This window comes from Lonchura striata, chromosome 2 (genome assembly GCF_046129695.1).
Source record: "Lonchura striata isolate bLonStr1 chromosome 2, bLonStr1.mat, whole genome shotgun sequence".
NCBI classification, from domain to species: Eukaryota; Metazoa; Chordata; class Aves; order Passeriformes; family Estrildidae; genus Lonchura; species Lonchura striata.
This window is the reverse complement of record NC_134604.1, coordinates 39,291,572-39,318,387: the sequence shown is the minus strand read 5'-3', so window position 1 is coordinate 39,318,387 and position 26,816 is coordinate 39,291,572. Positions and strand designations below refer to the sequence as shown.

The window sequence follows — 26,816 nt, the reverse complement described above, 5'->3', positions numbered from 1 at the left end:
GCGGGCTCGGCCCTTTTCGGAGAGAGGTCGGAACGAGGCGGGGCCAGCGCCGGGCGGGCTCGGCTGCCTCCGGAGGCACTCGCGAGGAGCGCGGCCGGCGCCGTGCCGAGCGAAGAAGGTCGGACCTGCTGCCAATTTCTTCTACGGTCTTATTTTTTGACCAGAAGTTGGTTTCATGTCCCGTTTTAAACATAATTTAATCTCTAGCTCCCCATCGTCTGCTGTGGCCACGCAGGAAGCTCAACCGAACAAAAGGAAAACATACAGTAACGTTGCCATTAAATTATCGTTTGAATATTGTCGCAACTCCAATGACACGTATGCTCCACGTTCTGCACTCTGACACAATTAAGAAGGCGGCAGCTATGTATTCTCATATTTATTCTTAAATCTGATCAGTGATAATGGAAAGCATCACAAAAATCAGCATGTGTACTTGAGGAGATGAAATCGGCCCGCGGGCTCAGTCCCTCCCGACCGGGTGCGTCTCCTGGGGCCGGTCGATGCGGAAGAGCAGCTCGGCGGGCTGGAAGTAGCCCAGGTACTGCACGCTGTCCGGGCTGGTGTCCTGGTGGTAGTGCCCTCCTTCCCCGTGGTGGCTGAAACAGTGCGTGTGCTCCACACGAAGGTCGAAGCCCTGCCACCAGGCAGAAGCACGGTTCATGGGAACAGCATGTAAAAGTCACACGTCAACACGTTCATGGGGACAGCATGTAAAATCACAGGATATCTACCCTAATGCTCATTTTCACACATCTCCAAACGTTATGCAGCGAAAACTTGCAAGACACTTGTGAAACCAAGAATTTAGAAACCCTGACAGCCTCCAGCTTTTGGTGTTAATCTGACTGAGATGTCCTTTTAAACCCTTTTTTGCCCCCACCTTTCTTTCCACTGGGATTAAATAATGCAGTTACACCAAGGAACCCCTACTGGAAATCCAACCCCTTTGCACTGAATTGCCACAGGCCCATGTGATAAATGGACTGTCTGCAATTCTGAGAGCCAGCTTAGATGAATACAGCAAGAACAGGGAATGAAATAGCAACATCCTAAACCATCAGATCAACACCACCAGTTTTATGCATCTTAGAATGGATTAAGTTCAAAGGGACCTTCACAGATCATCTATTCTAACCACCTTGTCATGGGCTGAGACATCTTCAATTCAACCAGCTCGCTCAAAGCCCCATCTAACCTGGCTTTGAACACTTCCAGGGATGGAGGATCCATATTGCTGGGCGACCTGTTCCACTGTCTCTCCATACTTAGCCTAAAATTTTTTTTTCCACATATCCAATCTAAATCTGTTCACTTTCAATTTAAAATCCTTGCCTCTTCTTTTGTCACTACATGTCCCGGTAAAAAGTTTCTCTCCATCTTTTCTAAAAGCCTCCTTTAAGTCCTGGAAGGCTGCAATAAGGTCTTTCCAGAGCCTTTTCTTCTCCAGGCTGAACAATGTCAGCTCCCAGTCTCTCTTCATAGGAAGAGGTACTCCAGCCCTTGGCTCATTTTCATGGCCCTCCTTGGGCCCTGCTCTAACAGGTCTGCATCTTTCTTGGGACCCCAAAGCCACATGCAGCACTCCAGGTGGAGTCTCATAAGGGAAAGAACCACCTGGCCACATCTAGTTTGATGCCCAGGACATGATTAGTTTCCTGGGCTGCAAGGGAATGCTGGTGAATAGTGCTATGGCATTGGAATGCCATCATCTGCTGCTCTTCTTGTAGTGACACTCAAACATTTCCAAAACCACAGGCCTGCCCAAGTGCTGTTGAGCTTGCAGTGGATGTAGACAGGAGAAACCCAAAGGCATCCACTGCACAAACTGCATTGGTTCCAAACGGAGCAGCTGCCGATGGCTGCTTTCAAAGGATGCATCAGTGGATTATAGGAAGATATGGTTTAGCCTTAGGCCAAAGGCTGCCACATAATGACACAATAAAATCACACCCTTCAACATATATAAGCCTACAGTTATGTCCCACTTACCTCTGGAAATATGTTTTTATATTACTTATTGACTGTATTTTATTTATAAAATAATAATTTTCATCCATGGTTTTCTGGTTACTTTTAAACAAATAGTCTTCCTAATTATGAACACTTTAATGGTTTTTGAAACCAGATTGGCATTTATCCTGAATTGTTTGCTGTTGAACTTGGTGCTTGTGAAAGATGCTAGATAAGTTTCCAGCATGAGGCTTTGCAGACTTTAATTTACATCAGCAAAAGGATATAGGCTTCATGTCTTTTGACACAGCATTAGCAGAAGGAGTTGTTATGAAAGTGAACTACATAAACAGGTGGCTGAACCACCTTCCATGCTCTTGACATTTCTCCCAGTGTGATCAGCAGTGAATGTAAACTGTACTGTTGGGTTTGGGATGCAAACACTCGCACACATGCAACAGAACCATGAACTTAATCCACTATGAACAACCACTAGGTTTCAGAACAGATTCACCTAGCCTCAACTCAAATAATTCAAACAATTCACAGAAATGAGAAGCTTCTCAATCATTGCCCCAACTCTGGAAGAGCTGAACACAATATATATATACACATTTCCATGCTTGAAAGGAAAATCACATCCAAGTAAAAATTCATTACAGGTCTCAGTCTATACTTAGAAAGGAGAAAAAAAGACTCACCGGATCTCTGGAAACTATTACTGGCTGACAAATCAGTGGAGCCTTCATTTCAAAGAATTTTAGCCAGTTATTCACATCCTCATCAGTATCCAGGGGACAGGTAGAAAATTCTGGAGGCTAGAGCAAAAATAAAAACTTTTTAAGTAAAAAGAAGGCACTTGCATCAAGATATTTTTTTCTCTAGCAACTTTGCTTTTTCACTCCCCATTATTTTGTTCAATTTCCTTATTGACTGAAAGAAGCTGAAAGTGTCCATCACTCTGTTTCTGCCAGAAACAGAAGTGTCTGGAATATTGCGTCTTTCATTACACAGGTAGTGGCACAACTACTGAAGTGAGGATGCCCCTCCTCCTGGTACATTTTAGAAGCTCAGTTATTTTTTACAAAGTTTAATGCTTCTTATAAGTACCATGTGAGTTCATGTATTTAATTTCAATTACTTTTACAATAGTTCTCAGTTCTTTAGCTGCACACAGATTTCAAAAGATGGCATTAATGCCAACTAAAACAGAATTACTAGTTTTGTAACACTGATTTTGTAATGTCAACTCCTTACTTTAATACGGTGCTCATCCTAATAGTTTATGCATACATTTAGAAATACAAAACAAAGTGAAGGAACTAAGATGTTACACCCTGCTTTATACTTCTGTTTTCAGGAGGACAAAGAGAGTTACAAGCACTGAGAACAACGTACCATAATGTGAATCTTTGCTTTACCCTTCTGAATGATAAACGTACCACCCATCCCAACCGGCTTTTCTCCATAGTGTTTCTCTAAAGTTTGTCTCAGACAGGACACAAAGTTAAGCTCCCCAGTTCTTCCGTTGGCTTTCACTTCAATGACCTGGAAGATAAAGTCAGTTTGTCACTGCCGTGTCCTGCTGCAAGGGGCTGAAAAGGTCTGTGAAAGCTGTTCTGAAATTCTCCCAAGCTGATAACCCAAGATCACTTTTTGAAAAGATAAGCTTCCATGCAAGCACCGCTGTGCTTCCATCTTTCCAGTATGTGACCAACTTGCTTTTCCTTAGTTCTGTTCAATGCTAGCTTTGCCTGTAAAGGAAGCTGGGCAGCAAGAGATTTACCTATACATGGGACAGTGACTTGAGCAACTTCCTGCTGTCCACCAGCTGGTTTCCACTGTGTCATAAAGAAACACTGGGTAACAGAGAAGACTGTACAGTTTCCATGCTACACTCAGGTTTTCGACTGTTCTGCCAGCACTGTGCTGGCTGTGTCAGGAGAAACACTTGTGCAAAAATCTATCTAAGTGCCCACGTCTCATTTACACAAGTACATTGCACTATTACCTTGTCACTGCTAGTTTGGATTGGATTTGGATGAATGATTGGAAAAGTTTTTGTAAACTAATACCTATCCCTCAAAAATTCAAATGCCTCTGTCTCCACTAATTCTTTCCCTCAATCGCTGGCATCAGGTCCTTATTTTTGCATGTTTCCCTTGTGGAATTACTACTTTACTATTATCACAGAACACTGATAGGAGAACCATGAGTTTCCATTCAGTCACCACGCACTGCAAAGTCACCTTAGGTGGAACTACGTACCTTACCAGGTTGGCCCTCGCTGGCATAAAGGTTGGCCAACAATCCAAACTCACAATCAGTGTATTTACTGCTGTACTTCTCAAGCAGACACCCTTTATCTGCAGGATTTATCTGAGCAACGTAGCTCCCATTTACAGCAGGCTTTTTTTCACTCTTAGTTTGAACAATAGGGATAAACTGGGAAAAAGAACATATCAGTCAAGTATAAGAATCAGCCAAATAAGCTGAACTCACATAAATGTGATTTGGGCCATGATACCAAGAAAAAATCCACTTCATCACACAGCTCTGTCTATCAGGATGAGGTACTGGTAAGAAAAATGTACTAATATTGTAATGTAATTGAAAGGTCAGAAAACAGATCTACTTTTTCTGGACAATTAATGTTATATAAAGATGAATGCTAGTGTTAAAGAAAACAAAAGAAAGAAAAAAAGGTCTATAGTCTGCAGCAAGTATTGCAATTCTATGTAATACTCTCTCAGTGTACAGTAACAACCACTATTATTGTGGCCCAAATTTAATGCTAATATGGACTATTCCATCTGCCAATAAACCCATCAAAAGGAGACAGCAAGACTAAAGGTTTATGCCTGAAAAAAACTGTGATTAATCAAGGTCTCCATCGGCAATAATTTTTGTCTCCTACCCCTCCTGCAGTTTATAATTTTCTGTGTGGTAGCTTTAAAATTCACAACAGTGAAACAAAGTCATCCAAGAGGGCAAAAGACAGGGGATATTTCAAAAGTATTTACTAGTATGTTTGAGAAGCATTTTTAAATCTTGGAATTAAAACTTCTGGTTAGGTCTTTGTCAATCAGTTTCAAAAACCATGTTTCTTGCATACTTCAAGGTAATCACATGCTTCCTGAAGAATTACAAGTTAAAAATTAATCTTTATCATCTCAGGAGTATGCACCTCAGTGGATGCCCCTCATCTCAATTCTTTCTAATGTGTTTTATGTGTTTGTGGTGTGAAAGTGTTTATTAAATACATTGTTGTAAATGGGGAATACCCAGCATGATACTGCTCTACTGTTATGATACTTCCATGAATTCACTGAGAACTATCACACTTACATACTGACCTCAGCATTTATTCCAAGAACTCTGGATGAAGCAGCTCCAGCTCCAAGAATGAAAGCTCCAGGCAGCTCTATGTTCTTTGCAACTGTATTTAGATCATAAACCTGCAAAAAAAAAACCCAATACTTCCATCCCTGGAAGTGCCCAAAGCTAGGCTGGATGGGGCCCTGAGCAACCTGACCTAGCAGGTGGTATCCCTGCTCACTGCAGGAGGGATTGAAACTAGACTATCTCTAAGGTCTATTCCAACCCAAACCATTCTATGATTTTGGTGTGGTGTTCTGATCTGCAAGGATCAGTCTGTTCACTGTAGTCCTGGAGGCATTTAATTCACAACACACACCCTCATTAAATTCTTGATAATTAGGTTGAACATGGCTTCTGAACACAACATAACATTTAGTAATAACAAATTTGGTAGATGTCCATTTTTTTTGCTAAATGATAGATTCTACCTGTATGTTCCCTGCTCATTTTATTCTAAGACTGAATTATTGCTCTTATTAGATTTTGTGACATACAATACACATCAGAATCAGTCTCATTAAACACTGGAAAGTGTCTTTCACAAGTGTAGAATTCTAGTATCTAGATCCTAGTATCTCAGTCCTTAATTTTGTTTATTGCTTTTCTTTTGACAAACATATTAAACCCCACATCTACAGGGAAAAACTTACTTTTTCTTTCTTTACAATAGGTATGAGGTAAGGAACACCTCCCACATCTGCTATCCTAGGCTTTCCACAGATTCCTGGAAAAATACAGCCAGTTAGCTTGGTAAAATCTTTTTTTCCCAATAGTCTTCAATAAGCACACATTCTAACCCACCAAAGAACTCGTTCCTCAAACTTCTCAAACCCTTGAGAACACTATTTCCCTAGCGCGCATAGATAAAGTGTTGAGCTATCAAGAAGTCCAGGTTCTAAAATGATTCATAGTAGGATTTGATGCTACACAAGGTGTTGTAAAATAACATTCTCTAAGCACAAAAAAAGAATTGCTAGAGTGGGCAACACCTTCCATTTGCCAGTTCCCCAGTACACAGTAGAGAACTCTGCTGGGACTCCACTTGCAAAATTTTAGCAAAGCTGAAAGCTGTCTCAGGACAATTCATCCCACTTATTTGGATATGTATTTTAAAAGGGATGAATAACCTCCTGGAGGTGTTTCTTTCACACTGATGACAGAGGGAACTCAGATGAGTAGCACAGATGACATTTCCATTTTTCAGACAGCTAGTGTCAAACAAGGATGCATCCCATTCAGAATAAGACAGTTTCACTTCACTGACATACATGAATGCCAGGACTTTAAAAATTAATGGAAGTACAATTCATTAGGTTCAGATAGTGATTGGCATGGTTCTAAAAAAAATTCTCCATCTGAAAGATAACAATGTAAATTCAAAACATTTTCAGTACTTAAATAAAGCTTATTTCATAAGTAGGTATACAATGATAGGTTAAGAAAAAAAATATGACAAGTACTTAGTAATGACTTGACCTTGTTCATACATAACTAGGAAGCAAACCCAGAAATGAAATGTAGCTCTCCTCTCATGTATATGCTCTACCTGAAAAACATTTTAAGCTCTCTCAACATATTTAAAGGGTCAAAATTAAGCAGGATCATGCAGAAAGAACTGGAGAAGCTGTAGTGGAAGACAGGAATGCTAGGTTACCTTTAGCAGGAAAGTTGAAGGGTTCCTGAGTCAGATCAGGACAATCTACAACAGAGACTTGAGCATCTGCAAAGTTCTCTTTAAGCCCTTTCTGCAAAACTGTAATAAAGAATAACGGCAAAATTATCAAGAGTGAAAAATTACCAAGAGTCTGACAAGTTTCTAACAACAATAAACATATCTGTTTGGGTTTTATTTCTGCAAGATACATTACTTATGCTTACCCTAAGTAATTCCATTGATTTAAATGTCTGCAGGCACTTTTTATGTTAATCTGAGCTTCAGAGAGGAGCAAAAGTTTGTTCAGATAATTGTTTGCCTCATTAATTAATTTTAAGAATTGAAAAGACATTTTTATTGAAATACACTGACTGACTGCTCCAATTAGCACTAGGAGCATCACAGCGTGAAGTAACATGGGTAAAACTTCAATCATATTCAGCAGTGGGTTTGCTTCAAAGAGCAGACAATTACAATCACAGTCAAATATGATTCAAGAGCAAAGGAGAAAGCAAGATGTAGCTGAAACAGCAATCAGTTCTTTACATACATTAATCAGGCAGTTTGCAATAACTTGATTATAATCTCAAACTGCCTCTGCTGGAAACCTGGAAATTTCTACCACCATGGGATACTGCCTATCGTGTTTATGCTCTTGTGGAGATTTTCTGACAGCTGCCACTGTCACAGCAAGACAGATAATGAATGGTGTTAGTGATAAGGAACCAAATCTAAAATTTTTGGTTTGCTTCATAGCAATGTTTTTTTAGGCTCAGAACTTGCAAAGTCACTCAAACAATAGGGAGGATTAGATGAGTGCATCGCTTGGAAACAACTTTCAAACCTTTAGTGTGTGATTGTCTTCACATACACTGCTTCAAATACTATGTTGAAAGGTCCAAGTTCTTTCATGCCTGGGGGGTCTGCTTTGACAGGTGTCTCAAAATAAAGAACAGGACATTCAGTGTGTGATCTCAAATCAGGTGGTTCCTTATCTATGCAGAAGTCTTTCTCTGCCTTTGTTTACTCCAGTTAGGGTTTCAGCCATACCTTACCTCTCAAGATCAGATCTACCAAGCTGTTGACCAAAAGTAGTAGCCAGTACTTGGTACATTTCTAAATACATCTTGGTACCTTCTGGCAAGTGGACAAGGACAGTAAAAGGGCATTCTTCAAATTATACCCCAAATCTGAACAATTCCCAGCAACACAATTCCCAGTTTACAGGAGATCCTCAGGACAGATGGGGAAAAAAGGGAAAATTCTGCTTTGTGATGAAATTTTTCTGATACTCTTTCAAGCTGTTCTACTGCAAGTACATGGTGTTCTCTGCAGAGCTTAGAGGTCTACAGCAGCCCTGGCCTACTGCCCCCATCTGACTGGATGAGAAAAGCACTGAGAACCACCCAGGGCACTGCTGGGACCACACGTTCTCAACACATGGAAATGTCAAACTGACACAGATCTGGGAAAGTGGCAAACTGAACTTGAGGATCAATCTGAAAGACAAAAAAACTTCAGTATATCTGCTGCAGGGGAGAGACTGCTGGAATAATGTCTTCCTCCTAGGGCAAGAAAAGAAGCTCATGAGCATCTGGGCCAAACCTGTAAGTCCCTTCCAACCTCAACCATTCTGTTATTCTGAGTAGATCTTGCAAAGGCTTTGGAAAGAAGTAAACTACAGAAGATGTTTCCTGCAGCCCTGTTCTAAGGCAATCACAAAAGGAGGAGCCAACTATGTTCAAGCAAGAGGATCTGCCATACTACACTGCATCTTGTCATCTGCCATACTACTACAATGCATCTTGTCAGCTATGTTTTGGGCAGTCCTGAAAAAGAAAGAAATATTAGAGGATAGAGGAGGACAGATAATTCTGTATGTGTAAAGAAGTTTGGTGTGTAGTGGTCAAACTTTCATGACCTGCACACAAATCTGCACATGCAGCAGTTTTAAAGGAATTGAGCCTGTGCATTTATCTTGGGCCCTTGGGGAGGACTCATTGTTTGCTCTAAGAAAATAATCTCATTATATAGAGAAACAGTGCTGTTTTTTACCTCTCGGTGTGCTAAAAGCAGGAATTCTGCATGTCCTAGCTGTAGAAAGACTTTGGTATGAGTTTTAAGATAAGTTTGAAGAGTACATTACAAAGTAGTGTATAAAGTAATGTATAAAGTCACGTGTTGCATTACTTACCCCCAGCAAGCTCCTCCAGACTTGGGACATGAAAAGCAAACCTTTCGACTTTGGCCATTTCCTGATCAGTGCTGATTTCTTCAGGTAAGAAGTTACAGTACAGCACACTGCAGAGTAAGTGGTCTGCCAGCAAAGATAATAGTTTAACAATTTAAACATGCTCCTTTCAACATGTTAATTATTTTTCAATTTCACTCTAGAATACATAGAAAAAATAGAACTGTAGTTCTACCATCATAGGAGACACTGACATCTTCAATAGCACCATTAAATTTCGTATGCATTTTGGAAGAAGATGTGTCTGTCAGCCCTATAGCTGGCTCAGAGCATTACACACACTAGTCCTCAAGCTGACAACTGGGTGTAAAGAAAACATATCCTACGCTGAATGCAGTTCAAGTGGTCAGGAGATTTGGGAGTCTTTTTGTAAGGCTGGAGTCACAAGAAAGTTTTGAAAGAAACCTGAGCTTTCCTGAGCACATCAACTGCCTCCTAAGGTCTTCCTGAATTTAATGTTTACTTTTCCAGCACTGGATGGTGGACTTTCAACCGCAGCTGTGACATGGTCTCCAATTGATTCTGGGCATGTGTTTCCCCTTCCAGAGAGGAACAGGCTAGCAGCAAAATAGAAATCAACAGCAGCAAATTCTGCAGTATCAGACTCTGTAGCCATACAAAAAGTGTCTTAAAAACCCAGTGTGTACTATAACAAAAAGTTTTGAACATGACTTTAAGAGCCCCTTCAGAAATGAACTGCACTGCAGTCAGCCATGCAACAGCAAAGCCAGCTAGAAGGGCAAGCCACTAGGTCAGGGCAAAAACAACTGATTGTACACTACCTAAAAATCTGCTGCAGCAATCATTAACTCCTTAGGCACATACCACATACTTGCTATACACAGCAATAAAAAATAAAATGGGTCCTATTTACCCAGATCTCAGGTGGAAGAAGGAAAAAGCCAAAATCCTAACTACATTCCTAGACCTGAGTCTTTGTTAGGAATGACTATTGTATAAGACAGCTGCTTACATATATATTTAGCTTCTGTTTTTAAAAAATCCTAACTTTTATGACTATCAAAAAATGTAACTGTCCTTACACCATTAGCATAAAGGGAAAAAAAACCACCAAACCAGTGGAAAAAAGAAGATGAGTAGGGAGATCGTAGCAGTCACTTAACTGAAATCTTTAAGCCCAATGCTCAGCCACTCCAAGTTACTGCATAGCAAGCAGTAGAGAAGGGAAGAATGACTGCAACCTGTGTATAGTAATTCTCATCTTAGTTGGTCCTATCTATCTCCACAGTTGACTTCATCCCTCCTCTGGCTCTGGAAAGTAGCAGGCTGGATTTGGTGCCTCTGGTAGAAGCCTCATGTCAGGCGGAGTGAATCATACCACAAGACTTTTAGTGTGCACCAAGAAAGGGAGTAATGTAAGAACATGGCTTTGGGAGCATTGTTTTAGACAATCCTCACCACCTCAAGAACCTTTTGCCACATCCAGGAGGAGGCTGTGCCAATGCTCAACACATTGGTTGTCCTAAAACAGCCTGAGAAGGCAAGCTATAATTGCTGCTGTACAAAAGGCAGGGACAAGACTTGTACAATACCAGTATAAGTTAGCTCCCCACAATCAAGAAAGGAGGGAAACACTGTGGAAAAATTTGATGTAGCATAATAAACCCAATCTGATTGGCAGGCAGTTGTTCTTACCAGGAAAGACACAAAAGGGTAGATCTGTAGCCCACCACTGCAAATATTCACAGGGGAGTGAATTGTGTAGTGTGGGGACAGAGAGAACCCGAAACAACAGCATGCAATTAAGATCCGTCACAGAGGGTTGCAGTGACACTGAATCGCTACAGAAGACTTTCAAAGGAAGAACACAAATGCTAAAGGGATGATAAAATTGTTATAGATGTGGGATGGTGCAACTAGAATGGAGGCAACAAGTATGCAAAGACTTAAAAGTCTACCTTTGAAGTGGGAAGAAAACATTACAGAGAGTAGCCAGGTGCCAGGAGAATACAGATGAAATGTGAACCATTAGATTGATTATATATGTGGATAGTCTATTGTCAAAACCTGAACTGAAATTAGCTTGGAGACTTAAAGCCAAAAAGGAGAGATTACAGGCAGGTAGACACGAATCGGGGAGGGAGGTGGTGGGGGAAGAAATATCAGTGGAAAAAAATGAAGACGGCAGTTGTGAGAGAGAAATGTAGCGATGACACCAAGACATCCATAGGGGCAGAAGCGGTATTTCTCTCCTGGGGCGGTGCGAGGAGATCCCGTACGGGGCAGGGGAAGGCTGCGCGGCAGCAGAAGCTGTTCGAATGGCTGGGATCTGGGGAATCACGGCAGGTATTTACAGGTGTGCTAGGCGAGGCTGGGGTCCGTAGGGACTGGGAGCACCCCAGCAGGCAAAGACAGCGAAGAGTCCTGGAGCGAGGGAGCGCTAAAGCCGGCATAGCTGCGAGGGGGAGGAAGGGGCTGCTGAGGCTGGAGCAGCCAGCTCGGAGGAGCCTGGGCAGCGCGGGGAAGGACGAGCAGCGCAGCAGGAACCGGAGCCTCTCGCCGGGCGGGAAGCCTAGGGAACCCGGCAGCTGCCCGAGCTCTGCCGCGCACCGACCGCCGCTATCGCCCGTCCGCACGTACCTGCCCTGCCGCCGGGACTGGCACAGCAAGGCAAGACAGGACTTGATTCGATACGGCTCGGCTCGGCTCGGCTCGGCTCGGCTCCGCCCCCGGGCGCGGCCGCCCCGCGGCCACTGCCGGCATGGCGCCATCCTCCGCCCCGCCTCCTTCCCGCGCGCCTCTCGCGAGCTCCCGGCGCTACTTAAGGCGCGGGCGGCCATTGTTCTCTCTTTGCGGCGGGGCGGCGGCGGGCCAGGTGGGTGCCGCGGCCGGGCGGATCCGCCGCCATCCGCGCCGCGGGGGCCGGCACCGAGGGAGCCGGGAATGGAGGGACAGCCCGGGCGCTGTGGAGTCGTGCCCCGGGGGCTGGGGCGTGTGGCGGCGGTGGGTGAGGGGCCCCGCGGGAGCGCTGCCGGCGGGGTGTCCCCGGCCCGTGTGATCGGTGCGTGCCGGCGTTTGAAAAGCCGAGCCTGGCGAGCGGCGTGCTTGGCGCCTTTGGCAGGTTCTTCAGCCAGTTTAGGTGGTTGTTTTCTTCCCTAAGGGATCTGCGTGGCCGGAGCTGTGGTAGAGGCCTGGAAGGATACTGAGCTGCGCCTTGTGAGTACTAGGCAGGGCCTGCGCGGTCAGAGGGCGTTGTCCTGCTTCTGGCCTTGGCTGGTTTTGTTTCTGGGCTTTGTGTTTGCCAGGCCGAGGGTGAGCCAGTGTGAGCAGTGTGCCTGCAAAGGCATCGTGAACCTAGCGTGCGAGTGCCTTCTCCTGTCTTGAGGGGCCCGAAATGAAACACAGGATTTGGAGGTGTGGCCTCATCAGTGCTGAGTATAGCGGGACAATCCCTGCCTTGGGCATGCTGGCCACACCAGTGCTGATCCAGGCCAGGATGCCACTGGCCTTGGCCACCTGGGCACAGCCTGGATCATACTGAGCTCCTGTTGGCTAGCACCCCCAGGGTCTTTGCTGCTGTAACCCAAGTGGAGGATCTGGCACTTTGCCTTGTTGGACCTCAACTCAGTTGGCATCAGTCCAGCCTGTGCAGACACCTCTGCAGAGCTTTCCTGCCCTCCAGCAGATCAGTATTCCCACCGAGCTTGGTGTCATTTGCAAACTGAATGAGGGTGCACTTAATCCCCTTTTTGAGGTCATCGGTGGAAATTAAACTGGTCTGGCCCCAGCACTGATCCTTGGGGAACATCACTTACGACCAGCTTCCAGCTGGATGTAACCCCCTTCAGCACTACTCTGGGGGCCCGGCCATCCATCCAGCTTTTCATGCAATGAACAGTGCACCCATCCAAGGCACGAGCAGCTAGTTCCTCCAGGAGAATGCTATGAGAAATGGTGTCCAAAGTTTTACTAAAGTGCAGGCAGACAGACAACAACCACGGTGTTTCCTTATACACTGGTCATAGAAGATCATCAGGTGGGTCAGTTGGGATCTGCCTTTTGTAAATTCAAGCTGACTGGGCCTAATCCTTTGGTTGATGTACCCTCAGGATCATTTGCTGCAGGTTATGTGAGGACATTGGATGAGCTCTGCTCTAGTGTCTTCAGATGCTGAACTGTGTAATTGCATTTGAAATATTAATGGGTATGATGATGAGTTTGTGAAGCTCTTAAAAAGCACAGTAAAATTAAAAAGATGCAGGTCTACAGGGCTAGTAAATAACTGGTAAAATAACTAAGCACATACAGAGGAAAACTTTGCTGTATGTTATAGTCCCTTTTGTATAGACTTGGGGCACTGAAGAGCTAGACTGTGTTGTCTTGAATATTCAAGTGAAAATTAACATTTTAGTTCTGGAGCTGGTCTCTATGATGATTGAGAACCAGTGAGCAAATAGATAAATAGATTTCTGAGAGCAGGAGATTTTAGGTATCCTGCAGCTCACAAAAGAACAGAAGGAAAATGGCATTGCTTCTTATGGTGACACAGTCTTGGATTAAAGTTTTTAAACCACAGTGAACTAAATATTTATGTATAACTTAAAACTGCATTATCCTTACAAGTATGAGAATCCATTGGCTATTTGTATGTGTGCTTGTTTGGAGGAAAACTTAACCCTAGTAGGGAGAGGGTTAAAATATTCAGAATTAATCTCAGTGAGTCTCTGGTGTCCAATCTGTTGGACCACTGATGCTTGCCTTCCTGTGGTCAAGAGCTGAACTAAAAGGACTCTAAAATTTTTTCTGTCCTCAGTTATGATATGAGTGTCTTGAATAAGTGGGTGTGAGTTAAATGTTAGTATGCAGAATATAACTGGTTATGGTTCATAGGAAAGCACCCGCTCCAGATTGTTCTTGTAAGTTTATCCTGTGACTGTGAGTGGAGTAAAGTCTGTTGCCTGATTAATGTAAGTTTTTTTTAGTTTCTTCAATTCTCATTTCCTTTTGGGGCAAAGTGAAACATGACTGATACAGATGAACCCCAGGCATCTGGCTCTGATTACTCTGATGTGCAAGAGCTGATCAGCCATCAGCCGCAGGAGCCATCTGTGATGTACTCATGGCAAAGGAATACAGGAACAGAGCGGTCAAGGCAGAAGGTGGCTGCACCTGGGGAGTCTTCAGATCATCCTAACAGCATGTGTGAAGCATCAGCAGCTTCAGCTGAGGTTTTACTGATCAGCAGTGATTCAGAAATGTGAGTTTTTATCTCTAGTTCAGAATTTTTCCCATGGAGAACCTGTGTGATGTGTCATAAAACTGTACCTTCTTTTGAAAGTAAATACTTTCTTCTTCTTCAGTGATGTCTCTGCTGCTCGTCCTGAGTGCTCCATTGCTTCAAAGCAGAAAAGGAGATCTCAATCTTCAAGGCAACAAGATGAGTCTGTTACAGAGGTAGCTGACAATGAAAGCTCCTCAGATTCTTCATGGTCTCCCCAAAGTCCAGGGAATTCATTAGACGTTTCCAAGCAGCAGAAGTCAAAACTCAATTTGAAGGCCATTTTTGCCTATCACTTCAGGGGAAGGAAGTTCAAAGCAGCCGCACACCGAAAATACAAAATTTACGCACGGAAGAACAAGAAGAAAAAAAAGTATGAGGGCACACAGATGCCCACAGGGAGGCCCCCACTGACAGCCTCACCTCAGGAACAAAAGAGGAGGCTTCTAGACAGAGGTTTTCAATTTCCTTTTGTTGAAAAACATTATGGGGAGAAACATATTCCCTTAAAGATGGTTCTTGGCTATGAGGTAAGCCCTCTGTTTTGTGGGATAAACATTTTATTAGTCTAAAAATTGTGAATTGAAATGGGCTCTGTGGTGTTTCTACTAAAATAAGACAAACAGTTTTTACTTCAGTTAAACAGGATATTTGATGCTGTAAAATTAATACCTTTTAAAGCAAATACTGCAAGAATATATGTGGATGTTGATAGAATGTTAGAGTTACATTACATGTAAATGCTTTGTAGTGGATTTTTAAGATCTTAACCGAGTTTTTTTTTCTACAGCAAGCAGCTGCAAAGGGCTATTTCAAGTACATTGAAGTGCTTAAATATGAAGAACATCTTAAAAAAGCTTTAAAAACCCTTCAGGCCAGTGATGACTTGGAAAAAGAGTGTATGGTGTTACGGAAACACAAATACTTAGATGATGAAGGCCCCATTTCCCCTATTCAGGAGACAGAGTAAGTTCATCTTTACTTGCCCTTTTGTGCTTTACTATAATATAAACCTGTGTGTATCAAGTTCAGTTGTTCTGTCCTTTTAACCTGTGAAAGCATTGTTTATTTTGGGAACAAAGCACTCTACCACTTGGGATATTATATATTTGAAGATGGTGACTTAGAAGTTCTCAGAGAAGGGAGCATTTTTAATTTGATGCGAAGACTGATAATTGTTGGTAGAAATTGAAACAAAGTATTTCCTGAAATGCACCCCTTTAAAAGTACAGTGTTCTAAGACTAAAGGATAATTTAATATAACTTTCTACATTATTAAAACTGAAGTGTTACTTTGGTTTTCAGGGTCAAGCAACTAGCTTAGTGCAATAAAAAGATAAGTAAATAAGCAAGAATACTTGCTGTTGTAAATATACTCATAACTTCTAGAAAGCCTGAAAGTCAGTGAAAGCTACAATGCTGTCTTTCAGCTACTGTTCACTTTAAGGTTCACTTGTAGTTTAGTTTATACATTCTAAGGTACTATAAAAGTACACAGGTTGATTTCATATTTTTATTTCAGTGATGATGAGGACAGTTTGAATTCTGATACTGAGGAACAACTTGATGCCAGAATAGTGGTAAGTAAGCACTCGTTATCTTCAGAAACACTGTAACATTTCTGTTCTGAAGTTAAAGAATTGATAGTATTTAATGCTTGAGCTTAAATCCAGAGTTAATTGTGATCGCTCTGAATTCTGATTCTGTCAGTGCAGAACGTTGATACTCCACACTGTTTTCTTCAGTGTAATGCAGAAATGTATAGAAATTCTGCAGTTCTCTGTAGAGTTCTTAAAATCTGCGAATTCACTTCTAAAATCTTACATAAGTATCTCAAAACTGGGCTTGTTCCTACCACTTGTTCTGTCTTGTATTCTTTTAGGAGAACAGCTCTTTCATTTTAAGCAGTACAATTCCCAGTAAAAAAAAGTCAAAGGCAGGAAGAAAACATTCAAAACCATCTGAAGTGATTGAAATAGTGGATGATGAAGATGGTGCTGAAGAGAACTCGGTGCCTCTGCAAGGCTCCCCTCGGTGAACGGCAGATGGGCCAATGAGGTGGCAGTTGTTGTTCTTCAGATATCTCTTTCATGGGCCTTTTTGGTTTAAAACATTGATCTGGAGTCAGTGTTGAGCTCCACCCAGCTGCCTAGGCTCATTTGGCTTACTGTGAGTATGTTTGGCTTGTGTCTGAGACCGTTATAAAAATAGAAAAACTTGTCCTTGTGCTAAGCTATTGTCTTCTGTGCTCTTCTGTCAAGAGCACAGGATAGAAAAGTATGTGTATATATAAAAGCATGCATACATCTGTATGCTCAAGTTAAAAGGGCAGTTTAGATTCCTTTCTTTCATAGCTGATTTCTTGGTGAGTGGTCCTTTAGAGGTTGTTTTTCTATCTTGGAGGTGCAGGTTTAAAATACTTTAAAAGTTAAAGGGTTGAAGAAAGAATTAAAACTCAATGCAAGTCAAGTGCTGATGATAAAAATGTAGAAGTGGTTGGTCAATTTTGACAAAAGTCTATTGAAAAATGTGGTTCATGCATTTGAATGATGTGTTCTATTCCATGTGGAATAACCTCTCAGAAAACTAATTCTCTGCTCTTTAATCTAATACAAAAATCTGAAATCGTAAGTTAATGTAAAAATAACTGCAGCAATATAGTGAATCTTGGGATAAAAATTACTTTTTTCCCTCTTTTCCTTCTCTGTCCACAATGGCTTCTGATGGGAACATGACTTAGCAGAAGCTAAAAGTTCTTTATTAACAGTTCTTACCAGGCACTGCCCCAGCTGCAAATATCTTTCTCAAAGGTGTTTTAGTCAGTGGGAAACATGGCTAGTGTTTAGAAAATGGTCTGAATATCACTGACTCCCCCTGCAGCAGTTCTAGTAGCTGAAGTAATAAATGTTTAAAATGTTCACTTGTGAATCAGGAAGATTTAAAAACCAGTCACCTCACAGCCTCACTTGGGTAGTGTTAACCAAATTGCTGTCAGCAGCTGACTGACAGCTGTTCAGCAGGTAAAAGTACTCTGTGCTGAACCAAGTGTGTTACCAGAAAAAGACTTTGCTGATTAAATTTCCTTCGAATGAAACTGACAGTCTGAGATTTGCAGTATTATTTACATGCTTGAGTTAGGGTCCCAAACCTTCGCAAAGGAAGTTTCCCAAATGCATCTTGATAGCTCTAGGACTGCAGAAATTACTCTTCAGCATTTAAAGTTTACAATTAAAACTGGTCCAGAATTAATAGCTAAATGTAACTATTTTAGTTTGTCTCTTTGAGAAATGCTTAATGGCTTGAAAGACTCATCCTGGATCAAGGAGTGGGGTTCTTGGTAGGTCATAGTGAGGGATATGTGGAGTCCTGTTCATTCTGCAGTTCATGTGATGAATTTGGCTGTTCAGCTGCTGGGTGACTCAGAAATTAACTAAATTAAATTCTGATTAAAACTGGATAAATATATACATAAAAATCAAGGTTATTACAGCTGTTAAATTCATTGTTAAAATCTAGCTTTTACTTCAGTAATCTTCAGTTATTTGCCTATATATGACAGTTTTTATCACTTTGCTTTTCTTTCCCTTTTAGTTTATGTTGCTTTTGGAAGATGGAATACCTCTTGGCTTTCTTGCTGCATAAGGTAAGGTGTTACTTTGGTTCCAGTTCTGTTTGCTTCAGGTAACCCTTTTTGCATTACTACACAAAAGGTTTTGAAAAAGCAGTGCTCCATAGTTAAAATAAATATGTTATAGTGCTCCACAGCTGAGCAGCTTGTGAGTGTGAAGCTTCCCAGGTACAAGTTCAGTGCTACATAACCTTTCATCAGTCTGACCAAAATTAGAGCCTGTAGCCTCTCTTTGAACAAATACTTTTTGAATACTTCCAAGTGCAAAAAAACCAAAAGTTTGACCTGCTGTCAAATGCTGCAGCTTCATCTGATTTGGTTTGGACAACACTGTCTGGAATTTCTCTGCTGAAGATGTTAAAAACTGCTTTCCCTTCAGTGTCTTCATGGTGGCTCACCCACAGTTTCTGTACCAGGGTATATCAACAGCTGCAGCTTCTGGTGGCTTCCCTGTGGTAAAATTCTATCTTAATTAATATTGCTTGCAAGAACAGGAGGAGCAGCAGAGAGCAGCTGGTAGTCTTGCATGTGCAGGCTGTGAAAGCTTCTTGCTGCTTGGATGTTGCCAAGTTTGCATGGCTTGGGACAGTGTAAATAGCATGGAAGAAAGGATACAGCATAGGAGAACAAACCCCTTTGATGTGGGAAACACTGAGCTGAGGGTGGGCAAGTAGTGAAACCTTACAGGAAGATTGTTGAGTGAGAAGATAGGAGCAGGCATCTTACTTGGTGTTGCTGTAGATAGAGAACTGCACTAGGCAGCACATCAGGTTGGCAGGGTAGCTTGTTCTGAGGAAGTGTGTGAGTCTGAGCTCTTCACCACAGTTACCTGGGTTCAAGCTATGTGTCTCTAGGACTGGTAACTGTCAGCTTCTACTGCTAGCAGTAGGTATAGTCAGTTGGGAAGTAGGTTCAAATGCTATTTCAAAAATAGTAAAAAAATGAATGTGTTCAGTCTGTTCCAGCACTTGATCAGGTTTTGTCTTTTGCTGTAGACAAAAACCTGGAACCTAGTGCTTAGAAAAAACCCTTCTTTTGCAACCCACAGCTGATTAACGTATTAGTTGTGTTACTTATATGAAGGGACAATATTTGCATGGGCTCAAATAGCATTCATCCATTCAAATACTGATCGATCTAGAGTCTGGTGTTGTGAATTTTCAGAAGTGTAGTTTGGTTTTATTGTTGCAGATGACTACAGTCACACTGCAGTAGTTGTAACTACTTGGGGATCTCTTGAATTCTTATGACTGTTGCTGACCTGATTGACAAATCCTTTACTTCAATGGACATCTGTGCAACATGGTAGCAAAAGAGGTGAGCTTTGTGTGTTCTTCTCAGCTTTAGCATAAGACTCGAGTTTCTTCAGTTTAGTGCTATTCCCACAGCAAATAATCAGACTGATTTGTGCACTGTATGGTATCTGCACCTAGCAGTGTCTTCCTGATGGGGTGTTCAAAAAGCAGTGCTACAGTATTTCAACAGCTGGCATCGTTGGTTTTCATGCAGATGTGCTGGTTAAACTTGGTATTTCTGTTGAAACAAGTAGATTTAGTGTTTATGAGTGGGAAGCTTTTAAAATGGAACATCAAAAAACTGTTAAGCTGTTACAGGATAAAAGTACAGTTAAACTAGTGACATTGTTCTAAAATATTTTTTCTTAAAAGGGCATTCCTGTGACGTGTGGAACAGATTGGAAAGCCTCTACTCAGGTGTAAGTATTGAGGAAACAGTTGGGTTTTTTCTTAGGTGGAGGTAGTTGTATAGAGATAAAAGCTCAAGTTAACTTCTTGGCTGCCTTTTGACAATAAAAAGTATTCTATTTTGAAAGAAAAAATCCAAGTTCCAGATGACGACTAGGGAAGGTTTCTTTCCAAGTTACTGTCCAGGTTTAAAAAACAAACTATTCTAAAGACATTGTGGAGTTTTTATGCCCCGTTCTTCAGCAACTAGACACAACCTGCAGTGTGTCTGAATTGGAAAACGTGGCTAGAAGAGTAACAGGTTCTGCTTTTCTCGCTGTACACTTAATTGCAGTGGTGACAATGAGACCTGTAACAAGTTAACTTAGTGTGACAAGTCTGCAAACATACTTAAAAATGCAGCTACTATGAAATCTAAGCATAAACATGAGTTGATGTGCCTCAATCCTGTGTACTAAAATAAGTAGAATTAGCAGGTAGAGGAAAAATACTTGAAGTACTGAATTCCTGTAGTTGGTTTATTAAAAGCATATTTTTAAGGTGTCTTGCAGTGGTCTGTTCCATGCTTTCTTTGTGAGGTAATGCCCTTAGTTTCACCTTCTGTGCAATAGTGCTCCAGTTTCTTCAACTGCAGATAGACCTTGTTGGTAGTTGTGTGATAAACTGGGCTGTGGTTTGATTGCAGATAAAATACTTTGCTATGTCATCAGCATTCAGGCAGTGTAACTGGACTACTGGCTTCCTGGCTTCATACTAGGAGAAAAGCACCCAAATCTTGATGAAGTGCTAAAATAACTGAGGAAACTTGGAAGTATTACTAAGAAGATACAGCAATTTATTTTCTTTTAGGAGGTGGACCTGAAGTCCAGTCTGAGCTAGCATCTTGGTAAGTTTGAGTGACTGTTTTTTTTACCTTTGCCTGTTTCAGGTCTGCCACCTGTCTTTAACTTACTGAGCTGGTTATACTGCTGCTCCTCTCTTACTGAAAAAATGCAGTGTTGTTTCAGAAAACATGAGTTTATTTTCCCCAAACTTAAAAAGGCTGTGAGAAAATTGTTGTGATGATTGGCAAAATGTTCAACTGCTCTGAAGAGAGTGAGTGAGAAGAGCCTTTCTGAACAAATCTGCTTAGTCCTCCTGTTGTAGGTTCTGCTGTTTCGTATGCTGGTTTGTAACTTTACTTGTTCTTTTCTGGTGGCAGGTACTTAAAGAAAATGAAGGAAGATGTGCAGGCTGCCATTTCACAGAAGTCTGAAGCTGCTTCAAGGGTTAGTGTGACATCTGAAGTTCTGCCTGTACCTTAAAGACAGAGGGGCTCTGTAGAGGGGTTGTCAATAGGCCAGAAGTCTCTCAGACTAAGCTTGCAAGTTTGTGAAGGTTTCAGGGACTGTTTTCAACATTACACTACTATAATATACTGTTAAGGGAAGAATTTATTTCAACTTAAGTTTGCCCAAGGAATGGTCATATAAATTCCACAGTCAAAAACGAGGTGAACAGGTTAACTGCTTAAACTGATAGTTTTACATTGACCAGTAAGTTACATGTATTAGGAAATCTACAGGGAGGATTCTGCAGAGCTCTGTAGATAATTCCTATTGATGTTTGCTCCTCAGGTAACTTGTAATTAAAAACTTGCTAATGTGAGGGAGGTGCTAATGTATCATTTACCCTCTTCCTTCCCTAAAATGTCTTAAAACAACATAAAATGACACTTACTGTGATCTGTACCAGATACCTTTACAGTCTGCTTGATTTTTATTTATCTCTTGTGTTAATTTATAGTACCAGAAGTGTTGAGGTCTATCCCGATGGGATCTTTTCTGTAGGTTCGCGTCGTTGGAAACGCCTCACAGAATAAACTTGTGGTTTGGCTTTACCCACTTAACTACCTGTTAGCTCTGTGGGATAAAACTGCAAGACAAATCTTACAGTAGAATCAGAGGAATGCAGGTTGCCCAGTGTTCTATTTCAGGTGTATTGAAACATGCTTTTGGAATACAAAATAAAAATAGATTTGAGTGGAGAAGCTTGGTTGGAGTAAAAAGTCCGTGTGTTCTGGGACTTCAGGTGCAGCTGACATTCTGAATGACATGGGCTTAGTCTCTTCTCCAGGTTTTTGTGTAGGCAGCTGAATTGTAACAGTTGTTTTGCTGCTTGCTTTCTGAATTGGGTGAAACAGTCTATTCCCCCCTTTAATCATGCAGAAGTGATTATTGTTTTTTGTTTCAGTGGATGTAGGTAAGAAGAAAAGCACTGTAATGTCTGTTATGAAGTAACTTCTTAAACTTACTGCATTTTTGTTTTGTATTGAGAGATGCTCCACAGTTTCATACAGAGCAGCAATATTTGGTTAATGTCTTCAAGTATGTGGTTTAAAGAGTTAATTGCTGAGCAGCTCAGCCAGTTTATTGTTATACTGTTGAAATTCTGTTGTATTACAAAGAGTTCAAAGTAGAAGAAGCAAAGTACTCTAAAAAAGTATAAATCTAAACACAAGAGAATTCAGAAGCTGCTGTTCATGTTAGCCTGTTCTTGATCTCAGCTGCATGACAGTTTTGTGAGGAGTACCTCTTACTCCCCGAGACCCACTGGTGCATGCTAGAAGCTCAAATGTAAAATGAGCTGTTGTGGTGGAAGGTCTGTGCACCCAGCAGACTTCTGGTGGGATGTTCAAAAAGCAGTGCTACACCAGTGCAGGGTTTGGTATCCTTGGTTTTCAATCTGCTCTGTCTGTTAAACTTGGTATTTTTGCTGAAAGAGTCTTCAACAGCTTTCTGGGATTTCAGTGTACTTACCTATTTTCATATAACAAATGAAAATAGGTGTTTCCATTTGTCTTCATTTTGATTATTGTGTAAAAATGCTACTGGTCCTGGAACTCAGCAAGTGCATTCAATTCTTTCTAACAGGTGCTTGAGGATACAGAACAAAGTGAACTGCCCTGAGTTAAAAAGAGGGAAGCAACTTGTGTGGCAGGTAAGCACTCAGTTACTAGTTCCATATAATTTCACATTTTGTGTATTAGCTTTGTATGACTGTAAATATGGTAACTACTGAACTGTTGTAGAACTAAGTGTAGAAATGGTTATGTAGTACCAGAGATTACTGGAGATCTTGGCAGCATCTGAGCAGATCACTCACCTGTGAGTCATTCTTGTGTGACTATACATACCTCAAATTGCTGTCACACTTGAGCAGCCATTTGTAGTACTGGTGTCTGAATTACTCTGCTGTTGGTTGTGAGGAATTCCTCAGTACTTGGAGCTTGTGCCACACTTCAGGCTTGTTCACAACTCGGGCTATGTAATGGCAGGATTGATGGTACTTCACTGGAAAAGATGGGCAGCTGGGCTATGGAGTGAAGTCCTGTAAGAGCAGTGAGGAGTATCTGGTCATTACCAAGGCTGCTGGGATGTTACTGTTTCTGGTGAGCTGTGGACATGACCATAAAGCAAATCCACCAGACTCCTGTGTTGCCACATGTGTGGCACCAAGTCTGCTGGGCATAAAGCTTTAACATAGGTCAAGGACACAATACTCCCTTCTGCTCTTAAGAGTAAGTTCCTTCTGAGGTCTAGGGATATGGCTTGTAGGGATGTATTCTTGGGCACCTTCAACACTTCAGCTACAGGGGAACAGAAGTTGCCATTGGGAGATTTGTAGATTGGATCCCAGAGCTGCTGCTGAGAAGTTGATTCTTTGGAACAGAAGCAGAAACCATAGGCTGTTTTCATGCAATTTACACCCAAGGTGCACTTTTCCCCTGTAGTAACTAAACCTGACTTTTAACTCCTAGGTCTGCCACCAAGTTGCTGCATGTCAGAGGGATGAAAAACACCACGTGGGAGCTATCAAAGTGAGTATGGAGATAAGGGCATTTACCAAAATGGCTGATACTGTAAAGAAATTGAGGGTCACTTCAAAGAGGGTTTGCGTGGCTGAAAAACCAGCAGCTCTTAACGCGGTGACCGCATATTGAAATCCTCTGCAGGATGCCGTGGACACTCCATGTGTGCTATGGTCTATTTGTGAGGAGATAACACCTCGTGTTAGGCCTCCTGGGCTGGAAAAGGGCCTTACCCTGCTGCCTTTGGGGCTTGTTGATGCTGATGTAGAGGAGAGGCTGCTCAGTTCCATTCTGAAGCAATAACTCATAGCATGGGGCATTAGGAAACAGGGTTGCTTCAGTTGTGGTCTGCACAGCCTTGCAGCCCAGTTGCTGTTTGTGTGTCAAGAAAAGGGTGATGGAGCTGGGGAAAGGTCTGGAATACAAGTTTGATGAGGAGCAGCTAAGGGAGCTGGGAGTCTTTAGCCTGGAGAAAAGAAGGCACAGGGAGAGCCTTCTGCAACTACCTCAGAGGAGCTTGTAGTGAGGTGGAGGTTGGTTTGCCAGTTAACAGGCAGTAGAATGAGAGGAGGTGACAGGATAGGTCGAGATTGGATATTAGAAAAGTTGCTTTTATTTGGATTGAAAATAATAAATAAATATTTTTCCTCCCTTAGATCCTGGTGATGTTGCTTCAAGCCTGCTGTAAAGAACTGCACAGCTGTTACAAAGACACTTCTCTAGAGTTTTTATTGCAGCTTTTGGAATTAAACATTCATTTAAATTTGTTACTGCTTTGTAAACTGTAGTAGTGCATGTTGCGACTTGCCTCTTGGTCTCCCTCAGAGCTGTGGTAAAGGTGGTTTTTCAGTGTTAGAGAAGGCTCAGCTAAACTGAGAGCTTTATCAGGTCTTCTCCCTCACTTCCCTGTCTCTGAACTGAACTGTACCAAAGCCCTGGACAGGTGTTCATTCTGTACAGAATATCACAGCTCTGGGCTGCTGTCTGGGGTTATTTCCTGGTGCTGCACTGAAATGCCAGTAACAGGTTGAGGAAATTATGGCAGCTGATAAATCACCTGTGGGCTTGGTCTCTTCCCTTGATACTCTGAGAAACAAGAACTGATCTGTGTGAGCCTCAGCAGTCCTTGCAGAATTGCCATGGTGAAGTTGAGACTCCCCAGGCTCTACTGATAATCCCAGAACTACAAACAGCCCCAACCTGACTCCATGGAGTTTACCAGCTGGTTCACTGCTGCAGTACATGCAACTGCACCAGACTGAAAGAAATGGGTGAAAAGAAGTGTAGAGTTAGTTCATCAAAAATCTGCTTTAGTAGAGTTCCCTTGGAACAGATTTTGAGGAGGCTGCAAAAATGAGTACAGAGCTGGAGCACTTGTGAAAAAGCTCAGAGCTGGGGTTCATCTTGGAGCAGAGAAGGCTCCAGGGAGATCTTTATAGAGCTTTAAGCATTCCAAGGGCATTGGACCAGAGGACCTTTAAAGGTCTCCTCCCCACCCCCAACTACTCAATTACTTGCTGTGGTGCATTTTAAACAGAATGGGCATTAATGAAAAGCCCTTGGTACTGCACCCGTTAATAACTTCAGTTTACAGCTAAAGTTGAGCTTTGAATTTGTCCTTAAAATGTGCTTAGCTCAGAAAACTGGAATAGAAAACATGTCTTTGGAAGAAGTAAGATTTTTAGTTCTCCAATTCAAGTGCTTTAAGATGTAATTGCAGGAAACCATACACTTAAATCACATAGTGCAAAAAAGATTAAAAACTCCAGCTTTACAGAAGAAAAGTCTTGTCACCTGAGAATTCAAATAACATTAAAACTTTATTTGAAGATGTTTTATACATGTATATTACAAAACTTGGCATCTCTTTAAAATATTAACAAAACACAGGCCTTTCAGGCCAGTAGCTCAGTCTGAGACAATGAAAAAAGCAGTACAGTCCATCTACTTGAGCTTGAACAGGGACCACAGGGGTTTGGGGTACTCACTGTCTTACACAGTTTAAAGTTGAGGATTCCTAAATGGCTTCACAGTTCACCATTGAGGCTGTACCACTCAGTGGCCTGGATTGTACCACCACCACCCTGTGTCCTTGTTGCTCAAAGTCTTTGCCTGTCATGGTGCTTTCCAAGTCTTCTTGGCTCGCAGTTTCTCCAGCATTTTCTGCAAATAAAACAAACCATGAGACCACAGTACTGAAGCTGAAGTGACTGCGCTAAAGCCAGCATGCCAGGGGTACTGTGTCTGTAACCAAAACATCAGGAATGGGCAGTGTCTCCTCTATTCCAAAGAGGCCACAGATTACAGGGCATGGGGGGATGGTGTGCTTGTTCCTCTTCTGTTAATGATGGGATCTGCAAAGCAATGTAACGAGCAGCCACTCATTCCACCATAAAGCAGGTGAGCTGGCCAGGGCTAAAGGCAGGAATTGGCTCTGGATTCCCCCACAGTAGTTGCAGCTCGTTAGGGTTATCCATCATTTCCTTCATTTCAGTTGTCTGGGGTGCAGCAGGGGAAAGGGAATTGACAAGCCCAAGGCCTCTTGTTCAACCCTGTTCCACAACTGCCATCAAAACGCTGACAAGATCGTGCACCTTTCAAGACTGGGCATGCCCAGAATCCTACCCTACCTGGAGTAGACAAAGCAGCCCAAAAAACCACCATGCTGCCTTAAAATGGATATTTGGTCAAGTCTGGACCAAGAAAAAGGCTGCTATTCTTTTGCTACAAGCTTTCCAGCAGTTGGAGCCTTTTTGCTCAAGCTCAGGTCATAAAACAATTCAGCCTGAGGCAGAGGCTTTTTAGAGAAAACTTGAGCTCAGTTGTTGACAAGAAAACTCCTCATAGGCTGTACCAATGGCATCACTTAACATCCAGACTGGTTTGAGGGTCTCCATTTCCCCTCCATGCCACATCTCGATTACTCTGACTGGAAGCTCAGTGAAATCAAGAAACCAAAGGGCAAGAGGACATGTAGCAAACTATCATCACCTTTTGAAACTCTTTAGCCTTTTCTCTGTTTTTAGCATAAGTTTCTTGCCTTCTCTTTTCTTCATTTCTGATTTTTACTTCTGCAAGCTGATTATAAAGTCTGTGAAAACAGGAAAAAAAAAAAAAAAAAGTCAGTGTCTGGGCAGGAAGGAAGTGGTAAAGATGG

General features: G+C 42.0%; 3 protein-coding genes and 8 non-coding genes across 20 annotated transcripts in view; 9 read left to right on the top strand and 2 right to left on the bottom strand.

Moving 5' to 3' along the window:
- Positions 1-364: 364 nt before the first annotated feature.
- BKGD (beta-keto-L-gulonate decarboxylase) lies at positions 365-11,921 on the bottom strand. Of its 2 annotated transcripts, none has more exons than XM_021544957.2 (9): positions 11,841-11,921; positions 9,183-9,305; positions 6,989-7,087; positions 5,985-6,058; positions 5,310-5,411; positions 4,222-4,398; positions 3,352-3,501; positions 2,655-2,771; positions 365-637 (listed from the first exon to the last, which is right to left on the bottom strand). In XM_021544957.2, exons 2-9 carry the CDS (start codon positions 9,238-9,240, stop codon positions 464-466), a joined length of 951 nt encoding a protein of 316 aa, XP_021400632.2. In that variant the 5' UTR covers positions 9,241-9,305; positions 11,841-11,921; the 3' UTR covers positions 365-463. The 2 variants fall into 2 exon arrangements, with proteins under 2 accessions (XP_021400632.2, XP_021400633.2); XM_021544958.3 differs by lacking the exon at positions 11,841-11,921 and adding an exon at positions 10,896-10,957.
- An 89-nt stretch (positions 11,922-12,010) lies between these two features.
- TAF1D (TATA-box binding protein associated factor, RNA polymerase I subunit D) lies at positions 12,011-24,441 on the top strand. 5 transcript variants are annotated; one of them, XM_077781330.1, is made up of 15 exons: positions 12,044-12,075; positions 12,361-12,417; positions 14,210-14,457; positions 14,561-15,008; positions 15,269-15,444; positions 16,001-16,058; positions 16,361-16,647; positions 18,070-18,121; positions 19,298-19,423; positions 19,774-19,820; positions 20,659-20,695; positions 21,011-21,077; positions 22,722-22,788; positions 23,609-23,668; positions 24,316-24,441. In XM_077781330.1, exons 3-7 carry the CDS (start codon positions 14,222-14,224, stop codon positions 16,514-16,516), a joined length of 1,074 nt encoding a protein of 357 aa, XP_077637456.1. In that variant the 5' UTR covers positions 12,044-12,075; positions 12,361-12,417; positions 14,210-14,221; the 3' UTR covers positions 16,517-16,647; positions 18,070-18,121; positions 19,298-19,423; positions 19,774-19,820; positions 20,659-20,695; positions 21,011-21,077; positions 22,722-22,788; positions 23,609-23,668; positions 24,316-24,441. The 5 variants fall into 5 exon arrangements, with proteins under 5 accessions (XP_077637457.1, XP_077637456.1, XP_077637455.1 ...); XM_077781329.1 differs by having other exon boundaries at positions 18,070-19,423; XM_077781331.1 differs by lacking the exon at positions 12,361-12,417 and having other exon boundaries at positions 12,011-12,076; positions 18,070-19,423.
- On the top strand, positions 17,859-17,929 carry LOC116184357 (small nucleolar RNA SNORD5). The gene has a single exon (XR_004149126.1). It is a non-coding gene; the product is annotated as a small nucleolar RNA SNORD5 (small nucleolar RNA).
- LOC116184353 (small nucleolar RNA SNORA40) lies at positions 19,070-19,196 on the top strand. Its single transcript, XR_004149119.2, has one exon. It is a non-coding gene; the product is annotated as a small nucleolar RNA SNORA40 (small nucleolar RNA).
- On the top strand, positions 19,515-19,653 carry LOC116184341 (small nucleolar RNA SNORA8). The gene has a single exon (XR_004149107.1). It is a non-coding gene; the product is annotated as a small nucleolar RNA SNORA8 (small nucleolar RNA).
- On the top strand, positions 20,038-20,169 carry LOC116184346 (small nucleolar RNA SNORA1). Its single transcript, XR_004149113.1, has one exon. It is a non-coding gene; the product is annotated as a small nucleolar RNA SNORA1 (small nucleolar RNA).
- LOC116184340 (small nucleolar RNA Z40) lies at positions 20,861-20,933 on the top strand. Its single transcript, XR_004149106.1, has one exon. It is a non-coding gene; the product is annotated as a small nucleolar RNA Z40 (small nucleolar RNA).
- Positions 21,605-21,736, top strand: LOC116184350 (small nucleolar RNA SNORA18). The gene has a single exon (XR_004149116.1). It is a non-coding gene; the product is annotated as a small nucleolar RNA SNORA18 (small nucleolar RNA).
- LOC116184342 (small nucleolar RNA SNORA8) lies at positions 22,439-22,574 on the top strand. The gene has a single exon (XR_004149110.2). It is a non-coding gene; the product is annotated as a small nucleolar RNA SNORA8 (small nucleolar RNA).
- On the top strand, positions 23,724-23,853 carry LOC116184344 (small nucleolar RNA SNORA25). The gene has a single exon (XR_004149111.1). It is a non-coding gene; the product is annotated as a small nucleolar RNA SNORA25 (small nucleolar RNA).
- Positions 24,442-25,460: 1,019 nt separating the features above from the next.
- CEP295 (centrosomal protein 295) overlaps positions 25,461-26,816 on the bottom strand; it is a 42,783-nt gene continuing 41,427 nt past the window's right edge. For all 5 annotated transcript variants that reach the window (XM_021544976.3, XM_021544980.3, XM_021544981.3 and 2 more), the window contains exons 28-29: positions 26,651-26,750; positions 25,461-25,822 (exon numbers count right to left, since the gene is read on the bottom strand). In XM_021544976.3, the coding sequence (XP_021400651.2) occupies positions 25,775-25,822; positions 26,651-26,750 (148 nt within the window). In that variant the 3' untranslated portion in view covers positions 25,461-25,774. The remainder of the gene's footprint in view (positions 25,823-26,650; positions 26,751-26,816) is intronic.

Bases quoted from the DNA above. Each gene is read 5' to 3' on its own strand.
- TAF1D (XM_077781331.1), top strand. From the start codon at position 14,222: ATGACTGATACAGATGAACCCCAGGCATCTGGCTCTGATTACTCTGAT. The intron at 15,009-15,268 runs GTAAGCCCTCTG...TTTTTTCTACAG, and splicing joins AGATGGTTCTTGGCTATGAG to CAAGCAGCTGCAAAGGGCTA. The intron at 16,059-16,360 runs GTAAGTAAGCAC...GTATTCTTTTAG, and splicing joins AACTTGATGCCAGAATAGTG to GAGAACAGCTCTTTCATTTT.
- BKGD (XM_021544957.2), bottom strand. From the start codon at position 9,240: ATGGCCAAAGTCGAAAGGTTTGCTTTTCATGTCCCAAGTCTGGAGGAG. The intron at 5,412-5,984 runs GTAAGTTTTTCC...TTTTTTTTGCAG, and splicing joins CTATTGTAAAGAAAGAAAAA to GTTTATGATCTAAATACAGT. The intron at 638-2,654 runs GTGAGTCTTTTT...GCCTGGTGGCAG, and splicing joins TAATAGTTTCCAGAGATCCG to GGCTTCGACCTTCGTGTGGA.